General features: G+C 52.5%; 5 protein-coding genes across 5 annotated transcripts; 1 reads left to right on the top strand and 4 right to left on the bottom strand.

Moving 5' to 3' along the window:
* Positions 1-2,802: 2,802 nt before the first annotated feature.
* ACET3X_007381 (uncharacterized protein) lies at positions 2,803-4,069 on the bottom strand (the record flags this gene model as incomplete). Its single annotated transcript, XM_069453521.1, has 5 exons — positions 2,803-2,831; positions 2,881-3,228; positions 3,286-3,667; positions 3,720-3,915; positions 3,966-4,069. 5 exons carry the CDS (start codon positions 4,067-4,069, stop codon positions 2,803-2,805), a joined length of 1,059 nt encoding a protein of 352 aa, XP_069304544.1.
* Positions 4,070-7,847: 3,778 nt separating this feature from the next.
* On the bottom strand, positions 7,848-9,729 carry ACET3X_007380 (uncharacterized protein; the record flags this gene model as incomplete). The annotated part of the gene is made up of 3 exons (XM_069453519.1): positions 7,848-8,001; positions 8,057-8,081; positions 9,009-9,729. The coding sequence occupies 3 exons, from the start codon at positions 9,727-9,729 to the stop codon at positions 7,848-7,850; spliced, it is 900 nt and encodes a 299-aa protein (XP_069304543.1).
* A 382-nt stretch (positions 9,730-10,111) lies between these two features.
* ACET3X_007379 (uncharacterized protein) lies at positions 10,112-12,644 on the top strand (the record flags this gene model as incomplete). Its single annotated transcript, XM_069453518.1, has 2 exons — positions 10,112-10,219; positions 10,278-12,644. 2 exons carry the CDS (start codon positions 10,112-10,114, stop codon positions 12,642-12,644), a joined length of 2,475 nt encoding a protein of 824 aa, XP_069304542.1.
* Positions 12,645-13,940: 1,296 nt separating this feature from the next.
* On the bottom strand, positions 13,941-15,012 carry ACET3X_007378 (uncharacterized protein; the record flags this gene model as incomplete). The annotated part of the gene is made up of 4 exons (XM_069453517.1): positions 13,941-14,471; positions 14,533-14,712; positions 14,782-14,814; positions 15,010-15,012. The coding sequence occupies 4 exons, from the start codon at positions 15,010-15,012 to the stop codon at positions 13,941-13,943; spliced, it is 747 nt and encodes a 248-aa protein (XP_069304541.1).
* A 1,385-nt stretch (positions 15,013-16,397) lies between these two features.
* On the bottom strand, positions 16,398-18,510 carry ACET3X_007377 (uncharacterized protein; the record flags this gene model as incomplete). The annotated part of the gene is made up of 2 exons (XM_069453516.1): positions 16,398-17,668; positions 17,721-18,510. 2 exons carry the CDS (start codon positions 18,508-18,510, stop codon positions 16,398-16,400), a joined length of 2,061 nt encoding a protein of 686 aa, XP_069304540.1.
* Between the last annotated feature and the right edge of the window lie 277 nt (positions 18,511-18,787).

Below are 18,787 nucleotides of genomic sequence, written 5' to 3'. Positions count from 1 at the left end.
TAGGTTGAAGGGATGCGTTTGTGATGTTCAGGAGCTGTCGTTCATTAACACTCTCCACTGCACGTCCACCACGTCCTTCTTAACAACGCGCCAAGAGCAATTGGAGAACAACAACATGTCGCGAGAGACGCTACAAAATCACGGATGCACAAAATTTACCAACGCGGATGGCAACGAATGATCCTCGGCATTTGCAGCGAATGCGCGACAATGCATGACATGGTTGACCCTGGAAAGCTGCATACCTCCGAGCTCCGATTCTCGAACAGCTTAGAAATCACCACCTGAGCGACGCAACATACCGCGACCACGATAACGTCCCCGAAGCAGCAGAACATGGCGCAGGATTCGACACAGACCGACGAAGGTCAGGATATCGCGGGGAAGCCTGGGTACAAGAAGCTGGCGAATGGCATAATACTCGGTCCAGACGGCAAGCCGTAAGTATCGTGGACTCAGCAATGCGCCGGGAGACATGCACACAGTACAACGGCCAGCATTGTGGAGAAATCGCACGCTAACATCTGTGTTCAACCTATAGATGTCGAACTTGTAACGACGTAACCTCCCTCTTTGCCTTTGCAGGCAAACTGCCCACGAAACGCACGCCTGCTGCCGCGACTGCGACCGCCGCAGAAACCGCACCTTCCCTGCCCGCAGATTGCCCACCCGACGTTGAGGCTCTCGGTCGCTCATCTTGGACTCTATTACACTCCATAACTGGCACCTACCCAACAAACCCGTCCCCGCAATTACAGTCCGAAACCAAGTCCTTCCTTACCACGTTTGGCAAACTCTACCCGTGTTGGGTGTGCGCAGAAGATTTCCAGAAGTGGATGCAGAAGAACACACCAAGAGTAAGCAGCCGGAGCGAGTTCGGAGAGTGGATGTGCGAGGCGCATAATGCTGTAAACGAGAAGCTGGGGAAGGAGCAGTTTGACTGCAAGAGGTGGGAAGAGCGATGGAGAACGGGATGGAAAGATGGGAGATGTGACTTCTAGACGGCAAAGACACAAGGACACGTGTGGATGTACGATTATGTGTATACGAAGAGCATGAGGAGGGTGGGGTCACTGCATAGTGGAAGACACCACTCTTTACGAACACGGACTAGATACAGGCATTGGGCGGCGTTTCAAGGTTACAACAGCTTAACCAACTCTACATGCCTCACAATAAGCTACCCTCAACCCTTAGCTCGATCTTTTCCTCGTGGCTTCCCATGCGACACATGCTTCCCCTCACCTCGTGTACTGGTTCGGTACCAAACCCTCGCAAAGTCTCGAACACAATGCGGTATGGTACCACAACAGACTATGATCTCACAACGTGTAATGGTGCGCACGCGACCACCCGGAGTCTGAGTCTTGAAAGCCTTGCATCTACCAATATCAATTTGGGATACTCGCGTGCGCATCTTCATTGCAACTCGAGTCCTGCATACCAAATACCACAATCACAATAGTATCAACATGGCCGCTGCTACCACCATCTTGCTCATGGTAAACAAGCGTCAAACCGACTCCTCGTCTTCTGCGGATACTGACGTCGACCGCAACTCTGCCATTGCATTGTCAGTCATTCTCTTCCTGATCCTTGTGGCCATCGCATGGTACATGCGCCTCCGTTTTGCACACAAGCAACAAGCAGACCTGGAGCAGCAATCGCAAGCCAGAGAAGGTCATTTCGACTCAGCAATGGGGAGGGTCACATGGAACAGGCAATGCAGTTCTTGTGGTCAAGAGACAGGGAGAGCCAGAACAGGGAGCTTGTTAAAGCCAAAACCGGTCGTAGCCAGAAGAGATTCTGTTGCTACATCCTCATCGGGAGGTAGATCAGAGACAGAGAATATGCATGGAAACGGGGAGAAGAGGAAATGGCCCGGGTTGTCTCAATGGCGGGTACAAGATTCTAGGACCCCGATATTGGGACCAAATGCTTTTGCTCTATATGAAAACACTCTTCCTCCGACGTCTACCGAAAGACCTTCTCCTACGCACTCTCGCCGGCAATCTCAACGCGGCTTCCTCGATCCTCTCCCCCTCCATAATCCTCTGTATCTCACATCAGCTCGACGGCGCAGCTTCTCGCTCTCGCAAGATGCCTACGATAAGCGGTGGTGGAACGAGGTCGCTCGACGGGGATCTACGACAAGTCCTACACGACGATCATTTGTTTTGGACGCTGTGCTAGAGCCCGAAGTCCGGGGTCCCGCAGGCAATTCCCGAGCTGCTGGTGGATTCAGTGCCGTGAGCAGGGATCATCGTAGAGGTAGTACGGGTAGTGCGCATGCATCCTGGAGGGGAAGTAGAAGTGAGTCGGCCATGTGTGATTGGACACGGCCGACGGATGCTGAATTGCACGCAAGGAATCTTGGAGGTGTGGTTTGGGACGGACCTCATGGTGCAAGGGGCAGTAAAGAGAAAGAGAACATTCAAAGCATGGATTGGGCACTTAAGATGTAGCATACACCGTAGAGAAACCCTGGTTTGGTCGCAATTGCAGCGTCAATGTAAAGTTTGCAAAGAAGCAATGCATTTCTGCCTTTTCCTATCATAAGTACTGTGGGTGTAGGAGATTTCTTTCTGTATGGAGCGCGATCTGTAGCGCATCTCCCCATATCTTCCATATTGTCATTGCTAACATTATTTCTTCTGCTGAGAATCCAAATTACAGGATGATTGTAGACCCTCCTCGAACATGGTAGTGAGCTCGGACCAGCTAGCTGTGGACAAGTTCCGGAAATCGACTCGATGGTGGTATCTTGTGTATATCTCGCACTTGGGGGGAAAACGTGAAGGTTTATCGCATAATCTCCTGGTAGATGAGGACTATTGAATGTTAGCAGAGATTCGAGTCAAGTATAAGGCGATGACGTACGCTTGAGCTGCTCCTTGGTCAGGTTGTCCTTGTTCTTGTCGAAATCGAAGAACTCCTCTGGAATTGGGTCGGCTGTTGGCTCGTCATCTGGGTCATGGTACGGCTCAAGGTATGGGTGCTTGAGCGCCTCCTCGACTGTGATTCGCTTGACAGGGTTGAAAGCGAGTAACCGCTCGAGCAAGTCAAGCGCCAGATCGTTGGTCTTGGGGAACATGGCCTTCCATGGAATCTTCTTCTTGAACGGCAGCGACCGAATGTATTCGCGAGCTCGGCGGGACTTGATGCCGTAGTAATCCTCCATGGTGGGCGTGCCGAGCACATCGAGAATCAGCGTGAGCTGGTGGTGGTCTGACGACAGTTAGCAAAGAGCTCCTAGCACATTCATAGTGTGTGCGCAATACTTACAGTCCTTTCCTGGGAACAAAGGCTTTCCGCTAAGCATCTCGGCCAGAATGCATCCTACGCTCCATACATCGATGGCCTTTGTGTACTCCTTGAACGTAAGCATAATCTCGGGCGCACGATACCAACGCGTCGCAACGTATTCCGTCATGAAACCTGAATTGTCCTCGGTCGAGGCGGCGGATCGGGCAAGACCGAAATCGCAGACCTTAAGATCGCAGTTGGCGTTGAGGAGCAGATTGGAGGGCTTGAGATCGCGATGGAGAACGTTGGCTGAGTGCATCGCCTTGAGCGCGCGCAGGGTCTGGTAGATGAAGTACTGGCAGTGGTCGTCCGAAAGCTCTTGTGTGCGAATGACGCGGTGCATGTCCGTCTCCATGAGTTCCTGCGTACTGTGTTAGCCACGGTTGATGGCGCGAGATTGGCGGGCTACACACCTGAATCAGGTAGACTTCGGTGAAGGTCTCGTAGTTCCGAGGCTTCTGGATGTCGAGAATGGAGATGATGTTCTCGTGGTTGAAGTACCGGAGTAGCTTCATCTCTCGTAGTGTTCTCAGACAGAACATGGAGTGGTCAAAGGGTGTGATCTTCTTGATGGCGACCTTCTGGCCGGACGGCTTGTGCAATGCGGAGCTGGTGTACGGTTAGCAGCAGTCTGGCTGGCACTGGGAAGCGGGACCCACCAGACAACACCGTACGCGCCTTCTCCCACGACATCCTGAATGTCATATTGCTCTGAGACGTTGAAAGAGATCTTTCTAGAGCTACCGCTGCCCGCTGGTGGCATGGTGGCGGTTGAGGTGGTGGTAGATATGCGCTGGTGCGCGGCGGACTGGGTCGATTGAGCTGATGCTCAGTGATTGCGGGGTCGCGGTTGCTCGACAGTGGGACAATTGGAGAGCTGAGGAGGAAGGTGGATGAGGATGCGTGCGCGGTGGTGATGGTGAAATCTAAGAGGGTGCTTGTCAGCTTGAGCTTGGAAAAAGTTATATGGCAAGCATTGTTCGCAGAACAGCAAGCGTGTCTTGCGCGCGCTGGTGAAACGGCCCTGTGTCAGACACCGAGCCAGCCCCACGTGCTTGCCTTTGAGCGGCAGAAGGGTGTTGATGGCGGCAGCGAACACGACAGAGCACAAAGAAGGACTTGTCTGCATTCGTCGCCGCCCGTGTATGCATCTATCAAATTTGACATACCAGGGGATTGGGGGCGTTTGAGGATCGAGGACCGTCCCGTACCAGAGTCGACAGGTCGTGCCTGTGTTTGATGGTGCCTGAGAGATGTCGCTCGTCTTTAGCCGTTTAATGACGCAGGCTACCGCGAGATGTCGTCGACCAACCGATGGGAGCTGCAGCGGCTGCGCTTCGGAGCTTCTCGAGTATGCTGGGGTGATGCCCGCGCAAGGTGGAGAGGGAGTGAGGCGGTGACAGAAAGGAGACGGATAAGGTGGGGGCAGGGTCTGTTGTAGTGCCAAGTCAATCAGTCCCCGATGCGATCTCAGCGTGTGCCTTCCCGACGGCGTGTGCGTGAAGGATGAGTCTTCACACACGGGAGAGAGGATTGTGTAAAACACTGGAATGGTGCGAATGGCGTGTTTGCTGCTGCTGCTGCTACTGCGGGCGACGGTCGCGTTTTCCAAGTGGGATGGATGGCGGGGTCAACCAGCTCGACGCCAATTAAAAAACGGGCTCAGGTACAATCTATGCAACACTACACCAGGCAAAGAGAAAAGCGTATGGGAATCAAAACTCTGAGGTGGCAGCAGTATGCGCCGGCTATAGAGTGCAAATATACTTCCCGGTAGGTTGCAGCCTTCGTTTGGTGTCGGCGCCATACTTTGAGCTAACCGCCGACATGATCCAGCCATTGTGTGAGCTGCGCGAGTCACATCCTGTGATTTCTGCTATATGCACGAGAATCAGCTTAAACATTCGAGAACTGTTTCGCCAGTACGAGCTACCATTCTTGCACCACGTCGTGCAGTGTGCTAAGACGGCCCTCTGCATACATTTGCTCTCTGCCTGCCCTGCATCTATCCAATGCCAGTCCGCCGTCACTGCCTTTGCCATCACTGCAGTCGCCCTCCCTTGCTGCAGGGGGGTCTGCCTGTCATCCACCTCATCATTGAAGCTCAAGGCTCGGATGCTGTAGGGCCATGGCTGAAACTGGCTAGTTGCAGGGACCTAGTTCCACATCTGCAACGGCTATACTTAGCAGGCCCATTATGAGACCAGCCTCACCATGCGGCACCTTCCCCTCCGAACCTATTGGTTCCCGACCGTTCTCCCCAACTCGACCACCACCAACCCGTCCTATTCTTACACTTTTCATCGTCCGCGCCCAAGACTCTTGACTGTCTTATCGTGGCGCTTTACGCGCGACCCATCGGCTCCGGTTTTTCTTGGGGTCCGACTGCGACGGAGATATCCATAGGTACTAAATAGCCCGGCACGTCGACATCATAGCTGTTTGATGACGAAGCATCTGAGACTTCCAGAAGCTGTGTCAGATAACTGCCAAGCCTCGCAAGGAGGCCTCAGGACGCTCGCTTCCTGTACCGATTCTGATAGCATCTGTCGTCACAACAGTCCAGGTCTATCCACCGCGGGGTTTCGTTTCCGTGCTACACAGCTACACAGCTGCACCTGTGCCATGTTGTAGCTTCCAGCTCCATGCCTCTGGAACGAGCAAAGGACACGACTGCAAGGTCCCGTCAGGCCGCAACCAAGACCTCGTTGCACAAGGTGCAATTCGTCACCTTTGTTCCCATGCCATGTCATGTCGCGCGCATTATCATTGCGCCATGCACTGGTCGAAATTGGTGACATCGTGTCGGATCGAGAAACTATTGAACAACACGCAACGCCTGCCACACGTACCAACATGGTTCGTCGCCGATGACCTCGCAATGTCCTTGAAACGTTACAGGGCGTAGTTGAGCACAAATTGGATCGTGCTGGTCATAGTTTAAATGACAGCGTTGCCTCGTAAAGCACGCCGAGGACCCAGGCACTGCGAGCTCAACCTCAACACCACCTACAAGGCAGCTTCTAGAAAAGAATCGAATATTTATTGCAAGTCGCTAATGCTCTTGGAAACCATGTCCATGCGTCGCTATCGAAAACCGTCACACCGGCACTCCGTGTGTTTCCCAAACTCCGAGAACCCAAACATCTGTACAGTATCGCTCCATGTTATGCTTTCGAACTCCTCAGCCAAGCTGGTAGTCACGCTGACGCTAGTGTGCCCATCGGTGGGTATTGGTGTCCTTGAGGTGCGCATGTGCACCATTGCTCCCTTGGTACGCTCTCCATGACGCCGGCAACGTGTTTACCGCAGCCCCACCATGTGGCCTTGTCTAAGAGATGTCAGCAATGTTCAGGCAAGATATGTATGGGAGGCGACATACTGCAGGAGTCGCAGGTAGCCTTCTTGCACATGGTGAATATTTGGCCGTAGATATCCAAGTACTAAGTGGTGTAGCGGAGTAAAGAGACGATGCCGATGGTGGTATGCCGAACGCAAACCAAGTATGCCGAAATCTTTGAGTAGAGCTCGAAAGCGTGGGATGTATAATTGCAGTAGTTTCGAATGCGTGTCTTTGGTTGATAAAGATTTCGAATCGGGGTCCATTCGACAAAGCTCCCGGACCTTTATATATACCTCGCACCTCTCTACCTACTCATACTTGTCGCCGAAGACCCTTCCAAATATCATACCCTACCCACGCGTCTTGCCATGCCGCGGCGAGGCATAGACATTCCTGCAGGCTCTAGGGGACCAATCCGCTCCGAAACACTGGGCCTCTGCATCTCACTTATGCCCTCTGATTGGCTGCCCGAGGATCATCCCGAGCCATAGTCGGCGACCACATTCGGCGAAGTGCCAACTGACGCTTTTTCTCGCTATCGGGGTTTAGCCTGCGGGAGGGGCGTCTGACAGAACCTATGGCAGGGTTCCTGGCCGAGCCATAGAGCATCAGACTCGTCGAGGGTTCTGTGTCATTGTGCAGGCTTGTGTACTTTGTGGACTGATATGTGGAGGCCTAGGCTGATAAGTAGCGAGCGTCAGATAGTGCGTCGAGTAGGTATGTTGCATGATGGTGCTAGCACATGTCGATGCATGCTGATTTGAAATTCTCCATGTTCGCTGGATAGAAATATATACAATATGATGAGGTGGCTTCAGTCTTCCTGTGTGGACCTGGAGACACGCAGTCATAGCCGTCATACGATCATTCGATGCCAAGGTAGTAGCATTTCGGAAGCCATGGGGTCGGGCATCTCTCTCGCCCGGGATGAAATGAAACAATCAATTACGAACAACAACGTAGCTTGCAAACTAGCCAGACTAGAGCTTGGGCGAACGCACCGCGATCCATACAAAATGCACTACCGGAACTTTTGCTTTGCTTGATCCGAAACGCCTCCGCTAGACGAATGCTCCTGCGTCTAAAATTCGATCATCGCTGCAGCTGCAACCTGCGGCATCTACTTCGCCGACCATCTTCAGTACGAGATGCCGGAGCCCGCTTCTGACAACACATGCCTGTACAGTGCCCGTATAACTTAGTCAAAAGTAATCTTAGTAGCGGCCTTGACATCTGCAGTGTCTTTGTAAAAGGCACCGTATGCACCGTGCTCCTTCTTCTTGACAGTCGTTCCAAACTTCATCAACTCTTCTGGCACGGGCTGGTTTGCTGCCTTGAGGACGTTGATCAACCTAGTAACAGAGTCAGCATACTGCAATAGTGCAGGCAAATGCAAGGAATACTCACGATCCGGATAGTGCTTTGTCATGTTCTGTGAAAAGCGTGATTGCCAAACCCTCCTTTCCGGCACGACCCGTCCTACCGATTCTGTGAACGTAGTCCTCGGCTGTCAATGGGAACGTGACGTTGATAACGAGCTTCACCGCGGGGATGTCGAGACCACGTGCAGCAACATCTGTAGCGACAAGGAGCGGCACGTGGCCCTCCTTGAACGCCGCCAGTGAGGCGCTGCGCTTTTCTTGGCTCAGGTCGCCGTGGATGCCACCCACGCGGAAACCCTGCCTGCGAATAAAGTTTTCGATGCGCATTGCTTCCTTCTTGTACAAGCAGAACACAAGGATACGATCGTCCTTGTTCTTGCCAGACTGATACTGCCTGAGCAATTGCAGCAAACGTTGCTCCTTGGCATGGGGATCGACTACCTCGACGAGCTGCTTAATGCGCACGTTGGCGCGGAGCTCGCCAGATTGATTGTCACCGATAGTGATCCTGACTGGCGAGTTCATAAAGGTGGATGCAAGATCGCGGACCGAAGGCGGCCACGTAGCAGTAAACATGAGGGTCTGGCGCTTCTTGGGCGTCTGCGAGATGATCTGCCGAATTGCTTCTTCGAATCCCTTGTCAAGCATGCGGTCAGCTTCGTCAAGGACTACATACTCAGCTTTGCTGAGGTCCGCTGAGCCATCACCAATCAAGTCGTTGAGACGACCCGGTGTAGCCACTACAATGTGCGCCTTGCGGCAAGCAGCAACTTGAGGGTCTTTGGGCACGCCACCATACACGCAGACTACGGATAGCCCAGCCGGTGTCGCCAACGCTACCAATTGATCGTAAATCTGAACAGCCAGCTCACGCGTGGGCGAAACAATGACAGCCTTGATACCCTTCCGCTTGTCCTTGGGCAGCGCTGCGATGGAACGCACACAGGGTACACCGAAAGCCAGTGTCTTGCCCGAACCTGTCTCAGCGACACCGACCATATCTCTTCCGGACAGCAAAAACGGCCAGGTCGCTGCTTGTATAGGTGTAGGGGCGCTGAACTTGGCAAAGAAGGCGCGTTGCGCATCGTCGACTGGGAGATATTTGAAGCTGAGGATGGGTCGCAGGGCGCGGGCGGCGGGTTTGGGGTCTTGGATAGTCATTGTGTTTTTGGCAAGGAAAGCGTCGACTTCAGCCTGAGGAAGCTGTGTCAGCTCCTTGCTCTCCTCATACTCGCCCGATTCGGTGGCGGGTGCGCTCATTGTCGTAGGCTCGGCGCTGGCTTGGACGGGTGTAGGCTTGGACGAGGACGCCGACTCGGTAGCTTCACCCTTGGCCAATGCCTTCAAGCGCTTCTTCTCTGCCTTCCGCGCAGCCTTCTCTGCTGCCTTGATGGCTTCCTCGCTCTCTTCCGCAGTCTGGCCAGCCGGCGCATCTTCCGCCGCAGCCTTCAGCGCCTTCTTCGCCTCTTTCGCCTCCTTCTTTGCTTTCTTTGCCGCCTTGCGCTCGGCCTTTGAAAGCTTATCCTCGTCTTCAGAGCCGTCTACAGCTTCGACGTTGCCGTTGGTCTCGGTCGCGTCGATTGCGGCCGTCTTGCTGATCTTCTTGCTCTTGTCTTTTTTGCTCTTCTTCCTCGAGAGCTCGGGCGCAGTGGTCGCGCCATCTTCGGCGACGACATCAGAGATCGGACGTTTCCCCATCTTGTTGGTGGGCAATGGCGCTTGGGGAGCAGCTGTGAAGGATGCTGGAAAAATCACTTTTTTTCGTCGGCAGTCGGACGGACCCTGACACTATCGATAAGGCCAAGACTAGTCCCAAAGCGTCCAGCATGATCATGGACCAGCACGTCTCGCGTTCTCGATGCTTTTCACCACTCTGCGCATGCGGCGAGTGTGACGCGTGCGAGTTTCTGTGTCTGCCGACAGCAGACAGTATTCTCCACGTCTTCCGGACTGTTGATGCAACCAAGTTCGGCGATTTCGCGCTAGTCAAAACTTTTACACGCTCACCCTCACTACTGTGAGCCATGACCAGAACCGCGGAACAACAGGGGCCGCTTCTTCCAAGACTTGATGAGCAGTCATGGCGGACGTGACAGTGCTGAGATGTTGGCCAGCTTGCGTCGACGCGATCGATTGGTCTCCAGATGGCATCATTGCATTAGCGTCAGATGAGCGCGTGGAGCTGCTCGTGAGTTTTCATCGTCTCGCGTGCACACACAAGGCATCTCTTACTAATCGCTGGGTAGTTCCCAAACACCATTGACTTTGAGCGAGATCAAGTTGCCCCTCAGTGGCAGCATGTACCTCTCAAGGTACCTTTATTTTCCACCGACGAGCTGCCACTCAAAGAGCCCGCGCCTATATCAAACTATTCCATCGGAGAGGAGATATCGAACAGTGCACCCATAAACATCGCGTGGTCGCCACCTGGCCTTGCGAAACACCGCAAGTGTGCGCTTGCAGCTCTCACTGCGAATCTAACGCTGTCGATCTGGTCAGCCGAAGGCAAGCTGCAAGAGGAAGGAAGCTGGGCCCGGCGACTCATTATCAATGATGCGCTCGCTGATCATTTCGAAGACTGTGATGACGAGCTTAGCCATTTGACGGTTTCAGCCAAAGAACGACTGCGATTAAGAAGCCGCATCCGAGCGTTCGCCTGGGCACCCGCTTTACCTGGCCCAGAACCAACTGGTCTCGTTGGAACTCACCTTTTATATGGCCAGCACATTTTAGCTGTCTCTAATGATGACAACTACCTCGTCTTCTTGAAAGTCGAGTCACCTACATCCACCCTGGGAGCTGAGCGAGACTGGAGGGCAGATGTTCTGATACATGAGTCTCTCGCACCGCCCTCGGATACCATCTTCCTAGGACCCAACGTTTTCGAAGACTTGGTCAAACAGCAAAGGTACATTTCGCACGTCGCATGGAGTCCTTGGATCACTCGTGATGACTCTTATCATTCCGTAATTGTATACGCTACGAACGAAGATGTGCGGGCGCAGGCAATCGCGTACACGAGTGGGCGTCTAACCTTGGGCAATGAAGTCATCTACGAAGGCTACGTACTCCGATATGATGGGCCGATGAAGTGGTTCCACAAGTCCGAAAGCGGGCATAGACTGAAGCTCGCCCTCTTTACAAACACCGAGCTGGTGTGTCTGACGATATCCGCCCTTGACGCTTCCATCCTTGCAAAGAGCACGCATGATCTGGATGGGCGGTGGGATCCTATCTCTGGTGTAGTCTGGGACGCGACCGAAACAGTGACACCTCGTCTTCACATAAGCTCACTGCTATCGACCCTCCACAATCCAACCGCTGTTCTTGAGGAGACACACGGTGGCCTGGAGAGTCTTGGTGTCCCAAGTTGGCGGGAGAAGATTGAGAACAACCTGGCGCTTTTCAGTGTGAAAAATGGACTCAAGGGAAATAGCAAAGCGAAGGTATGGGGTCTAACAAGGTCACCATTAGGCGACTTTATCGCCGCATGCAACAGCGTACATCCTTCTGATATGATCGAGTACGGCATCCCAGCTGACCGAAGCGGCACCGTGGCAATCAGCTCCTTACAACGCGCGAGTCAGCAGCGAGATATATTCCCAAACGAGGACGTCACTGCTGAGGGTATAACCTACAGTCTTAAGAAACTGGCAGAAGGGGCGGTCGAAGACCCCGATGATATGCCCGCATTCGCAGAAGAGATGATTGGGAAGCTCGTCAAGACCTATACAGCTCCCCCCCCACCCGAAAGTAGTGCAAAGGCATCTGGAGTGTACTCCGATGTCAACGACCTAGATTCGCTCATAAGGGATTTCAAGCTGTCTGCCTTTCTCGATGCTCACACACTGAAGGATCGTTATACTATACTCGTATCTGAGGCATACAAGACGCAGATCCAAAAAGACCTGTTCAGGACACTTATTGCGTATCGTCTTGCGCTTGCATTACAACAGCTTCCTCTATCGCTCTCGCACACTCTCTTCAGTGCGGAAGTTCTCACACATCACAAGCAACTCATTACTCTCGTCAACATGGCCATGAGCGACAACGATACGTCGGAAGATAACGACGCCCCGCCAGTCACTACCGGTGTAATGGACAGCAGCTGCTCGACGGCTCAAATATCAGCAGACACGTGTGACTTTTGCTCGGCTTCTATACCCTTCACAGACCTTGCTTCGGCGGCTTGCACCAACGGCCATCGGTTTCCTAGATGTGGATTGAGTTTCCTGGCCATTCAAGCACCAGGTATCACAAAGTATTGTGGCATATGCAACACCCCGTTCTTGAGTGATGAGTGTGTCATGGCCCAAGAATGTGTGGACAACAAGAAGAGCCTGGATATAGGAGATGATACAGTAATGACCGGTGTGACAGGAGATGGCGAGCTCTCAGAGGGAGGGAGCAGAGAAGACAAGGACAGTGGTTCGTTGATTGGAGCGGAGCGAGAAAGTGTAGCTGAACAAGACGTGGACGAGGACCAAGCAAGCGACGACGTAGAAGATGAAGACGGACTGTACGAAAGGAGGAGGCTTCCTGTAACTTTGGCCCGAGTACTATTCCTTGCCTGCGATGCTTGCGTCTACTGCGGTGGCAAGTTTGTTGGTTGAGGGGGCTCGACCGAACTTACCCGGCTTTAGGCATACGAAAGAGCGTGTTTCTGAGAATTACATCCATCTCTAAGAATTGCCATCATAGTAAAGACTATAATCTTTCGTCGAGAAGTATAGCGTAGCATCCTCCGCATCCCTCTATGGTAGACTTTACCGAGGTATTGGCTGGAATTTCCCACACATCCTCTATACAGGACTTGGTCAATTGTCACAGATCAACATGACTGCACTGGCTCGACTTGAGCGCCATGAACACGCTGAGTCAGACGAGTGGGGTGGTTAAACTTTCATGTGCCTTATCGCGGGAGGAAGAAGACACATCGTCGGAATGCCGCCTGAGTTGCGGTCCGGCACCCACTCGCACAAACTACGCAACTCCACTTTTCACCCGCGGCAAGCTCTGGCGCCTTCTAGAAGACCGGCTAGATCACCGCACAAGTGTCTCATGTTCCGCCCAACCAACCGCACAATGCACGCAGATGAGAGGGAGCCAATGGTAGGCAAGAGGCGCATGGAGCCAAACGGAGATGTCAACCAGTGAGGCCAAAGCTTATAGTCAATCTTACTACAAACATGGTGGGATGCGGGGCAAAAGGTCGGCCGCCCACGGACGGGAGCCGCCACTGACGGCGTTGCCCCAAGGAAGATGTGGTACAGATTGCCCTGCGTCTGCCCTGCTGCCGCACAAGTCGCGCATGCTTTGGGTATATATAAACTTCGCTGCTTTCCCTCTGTTGTCATCTTCTACACCACAACGATCAAGTCCTTATTCCAGACCAACTCAATTTCCAGTACAACAATCTACATTCAACCAAACAACCACCTTCCAATAACCATCAACATGAAGGGTAACTGCGGCTGTGCTTCCGGTAGCTGCAACTGCGGCTCTACTTGCACCTGCGATGGCTGCCCCGTATGTCGTCCCCCTTTCCCACTATGGAATCATGCTGACCACTTCCAGGGCAAATAAGCCAAGTCACTATGACTGAGAGTGCGATGGGAGCACGATAGAGTGAGTAACGCTGTGTCACTATTGAACACATAATAGAGAGCTAACACTGTGCAGACGGTTTTGAACAAGTCGTGTCTCCTGAATATTCGAAGATATGCGATGACGACGGGAACGGGGGAATTGGGTAGTTCGAGAGATACCATAGGAGAAATTTAATCATTCAAACACAATGTTCGCGTAGCGATTGTTTGTCCTATCCTGAGAAGCCCGCTTTCCTTACACGTCTTCGATCCATGTGGTATGACAACATTATAGTCCTGGGTTTACCACGTCATGTCTCTTTATCCGCAACAGACCGTGGCATTCTCCTGCATACGATCATCGCCGCCGTTATTGATGTTGAAGCTTTCCCAACCGAAGATGAAGTAGCCCAGATATGCACCAATGAAGATGCAGATGATGAAGTATCCGTTATAATACATAGCCAACAACATAACGAAGTAGGCCACGGCAAACGCGCACATGTGCAGTGCTGCTCTGATCGCCTGCTGCATAATGCTCGGTCGAAATTTGCTCGTTACAATGGGTACAGGTGCTCGAGCAGCAGATGTAGTTGTAGCGGCGGTATTCTTAGTCGTGCCGTTATCACTCGACGAAGAAGAACCGGAAGAACCGATCGTTGAGTGAGCGAGTGTCTTGGAGTGCTGTGAGACGATGTAGCGATCGTACTCTTTCGCTGCGCGGCGCAGAAATTCGAGGAGGATGACAAGGAAGATGACACCGATACAGGAACCAGCAAACATGGCTTTGGAGCGGACGTGCCAGGACTTTGCAATGAAGCACGTGTCGATTACGTTCCAGTTCCATAACATCTGTGGGATATGTATGTTAGCTGAAGCTCGTGGTTGCGAAAGTACACAGACTAGGACTCACGCTGATTTTGCATCCGCCCATCATGTCCATGGCATCATCCATACCGCCCATACCGCCGGAGGAGGTTGCCATAGGTGCCATATCATTGACAGTTGCCGTCATAGCCATACTCGGCATAGCCATGCCTGTGCTGGTTGGAGCCATCGACATGCCCATATCCATTGACATGATTGCTTGTACCTGCATGGAAAGTGGTGAGAAGAAGATTCAAAGTTATGTTATGGCGATTGCAAGGAACTGAGAACCTACCGAGAACGTGAAACAGCGCAATGAATGAATATACTTCAGTGGCGTGATTCAAGTAAGGTTGAGCAAGTTATGAGCAAGTTTCCAAGCACGAAGATGTTGAAAGGAAGCGGTAACCACCAAAACGCGATTCACTTCAAGAACTAGGGAATTCGATGAAGAGAATGAGCAGAGTGGCAAGTAGATAAGACGGAAATGTATTGAATATCAGTGGAATCATGGCGGTTATACCATTTTTCGGGTAATGTAAGCTTTGGCGCGCTTCACAGGCCCAGAAAGCTTCAACGGCTGGCTTCACGCAGTCGCAGGGGTCGAACAGACCGTCCACCAGATACAGCCTTGCGCAAGCATCTCCCAAGACCACCTCAGCCTACCATATGGTAAGACTATGCAGCAATAAACCTGTTGGTTCGTGTGGTGATGGTTGTTGAGACTCGATAAGCAGGGACGGCCTGCAGAAAGCTATACCGGAATAGGTCTAGAGGTCCAATGGATGAGAATGTTTCTGAGCACATTTCACGCCTTCCGAATCCTGCTTGAAAACAACAGACAATACTCTCTGACAGGCCGTGGAATTCAGCAAGATGTTGGATATATGCAGGTGGTCGTTGCTCGTTGGCGAGGCGAGGGGAACGGGCCGCTTGTGTTGCATCTGTTGGGACTGCAACTTACAGGCAGAATACTTCCCAGTCAACGTGCGATAGATGAATTGTTATTGCAAGTGCAGCAGAGCATCGTGCGGCAGCGTCCCGGTACTATGGTTGCCAGTCTAGCAGGGGTAAGAGAGGGACGAACGGTCGCAGGGGTTGAGCTATATGAGCATGCGAATGTGCGTGTTGGATGCAACGATAACTCGGCCAAGGGTCGAAGCTCCAGTATACTGATGGTAATATTAATACTTCGATGCTCTCAACACCAAGGGATGTTCGTCTCGGATAGCTGTCGTGCGTGAGCCAACGTAGCTCACATACACCACGTCACATAACGTGAGAGAAGATTGGCTGGGTAAGTTGCTTTGACGGTGTTGGTGCGACAGAAGAACGACTAATGGGGTTTGTCAGTGTTGTTTCTAGTCATGGTTTGTTGAATCACCCAACTCATAGGCCTAATCAGCCACAGTCCTGTTCCTGGTGAATGGTCAACACTTGGATCTGTAGTCCCTACATGCTCGATGAATCGCGCAATCTTTGTTGCGTTCTCTGCGCTTGATTGCGCAGGTTCCTGCGTGGGCGATGTCAGGTGTAGAAGATGCACGATAGGAGACATCAGTGCAGATGGTCCGTGTGGAGTGTGGGGAAATGGCTGAGCCACGGAGGCGATCATGTCTCCATCATCTGCTCATCCATCCATGCACAGCAATCATGTCATCACCACACGCTCAGCACCGAATACACCGGAAGCAACAATTTGTATACAATTATTGTGAGCCAAAACCTGACTCGGTATGTCATGAATAGATGACCTAAGAGGCGCCCCTGCGCCAAACACCTTTGCACTCGAGTCCAAGTATCGATACAGGTGACAATCTCACCAAGCTTCATAAATTACAATATGCTAATCAAAGCGCAGAAATAGACAATGCGAAAGCGTAGCCCAGCAGCGAAACCACCATGTGCGCCCTATGATTGCGACCGGATCGAACGAAGCATAGAGATGACTGGAATGAGCTTGCGCAACCTGTTCTTCTCCTTCGATTGAACAAAATGCGTATCCTGGCGCCTGAGGGGACTCGGTCCAATGGGTGAAACGGTGACGGAAGCACCCTTGTCTGCGGAGGGATCACAGGCGATAACGGACGTCTTCCTACGCACAATAGGGGAGCCGACGGGGGAGCGCATCTTATCAGCGATGGGTGAGAACATGGCTTGCTTGCGACCAACGGGCGAGCAGATGACAATGGGCCTCTGTCCGTCGGCAGTGGGCGACGTGACCACAATTGGGTTGTTCTTGCCAACGACGGGCGAACAGATGATAATGGGGCGCTTCTTCTCGGTAATGGGCGTAACGAGTACGATCGTGCTCTTCTTGTTCTGATTGAAGACGCTGATCTTCTCTGTGGGGGTAGGTTCCGGGATGATAAGCTCGGGAAGCGCAACGGTATCCTTCGTTGCGGCGGACTTGCGCTTCAAGCTAAAGTACGATCCATCTGGACCGTCAACCCAAGAGCCATGAAAATCCGGACTTTGCAGTGCTTTTCTGGCCACCTGAGCCTTGGCCAGATACATGAACTCGTCGCCCTCCACCTTGATCATGCAGTTGTGCCAGGGTGTGGGAAGTTGGTACTCGTAGACTGGATTTGGTTCGAGACGCGTCTCGAGAGAGTCGATCGCGCGAACCATGTTGGCTGGCAAGAGACGGATAGCGAATTTGGGGCCTGCATTGTTGTGTGCGTGGATGGATAGACGAACATAGTTGGGAAGTAGAAGCTCAGTCAGGTTAGAGTAGGCTTGGTTACGAGACATCATCTCTTCGGCGACGTGAGCGGCTGTCTTTTTCTTTTGCTTGCCGCTCAGGGACTTGACTGAAGGGATATCTGCAAGGTCTTCCAACATGAAGCGAGTTTGACCACGGTAGAGACCGAGAGCGTCGGGCTCCTGCTGTTCGATCAACTGACGGATATACGCACGATCAGGCCCTCCAATGCCCAACATCAGCTTGCGACACAGCTCGGCATCACCGGTGAGCTTGGTCTTGACAGGGTGCGGCATCTGATGAGAATTAAGAAGCAGCTTCTGAAGACCTTGGAAGCCCTCGGAGTCGGCAGAGAAGATGTTCTTCAGGCCCTTGAATTTGATGGTCGGGACAGGGCCGGCATTGTCCGGATAGCGCTCCTTGTATATCGCAGCCATACAAGCATCGTATGTGTCGATCATCTCATCATCCACGCCGACTGTCGTATGCTTAGTACAAGTGCCAGAAGAGAGGGCTAGGAGAAGACTCACTGCAATCGGAGAACACGTGGCCGTCGTTGATAACCCACATGGTCGCACCAGGCTCGTAAACCGTATTAACCTCTTTGACGAAGTCGTGTAGCACGTCCATGGCGATATGCTCAGCTAGATCTGGCATGATACCACCGACCTTGTTTGGGTTGGGCGATTTGCAAGGGAAGGCAGGTAACGCAAGCTGGATGGGAAGGTTCTTGTCGACGTAGCCGTACACGCGGTTCAAGAAGGCTTCTTTGCCACAAACATGCCATTGGTCGTCCCTGGACACATTCTTGAGTCTGCGTTCGAAGATATCGGCTATCGTTGCACATGTTTCCCGGTGTTTTGCCGCCCATGGCGTCGTCGATGCTGAGATGTGCGCAAACGGTTGGAACTCGGTCTCTAGAAGAATGAAGCGCTCTGCCCATATCCCGAAGCCGTCGGCCTTGACAGACCTCGGTCTCGACGTCAGTATACCCAAGAAGAGGCCATTCTCGTGTTCGATCTCGGATATTTGGGTGTGGAGTTCTTCTTGCTGATATGAGGGAGGGTAATTCGAACGAATGTCAAGAAGAGTAGGGATATCGGCTGTGATTTGGAGAGTCTTGATCGACTTGCCAGAGGGAAGCTGGAGCTGTGCCCATTGGCTCTCTGTAGAGCAAACGATACTCTTTAGTTGTGTCCAGATTTCTGGCAAAGATTTGGAGTTGCTTCCTTCGACCGCCAGGAGTTCACCGGAGGTATTCCTCCAATACAGGCCCTGAATGCAGTGGTAGGTATTAATGGACTTATTTAGTGGTGCCATGGTAAATGATTGACAATGACAGGCGAAATATAGCTAAAGTAAAATGCTGAAAGTCTGAACAAGGAGATGTAACGACGAGGCGTGCGTTGGGCAATTGTAAGGGCTGTTTAGTGGCCTGCAGAACCACCAACAAGCCGCCTTCTAATATATGAAAGAGACTCAACACACACATCTCAAACATCACAAAGGCAATGCTCCACTCGGTCAAAGCGCGCCCGCCCCAGCCAGCTGCGGATGGCATCGACGACAAGCCACAACTCGTGCACTCCGCACACCG

This window comes from Alternaria dauci, chromosome 7 (assembly GCF_042100115.1).
Source record: "Alternaria dauci strain A2016 chromosome 7, whole genome shotgun sequence".
In the NCBI taxonomy this organism is placed as follows: Eukaryota; Fungi; Ascomycota; class Dothideomycetes; order Pleosporales; family Pleosporaceae; genus Alternaria; species Alternaria dauci.
This window is presented reverse-complemented; position numbering and strand designations above follow the sequence as displayed.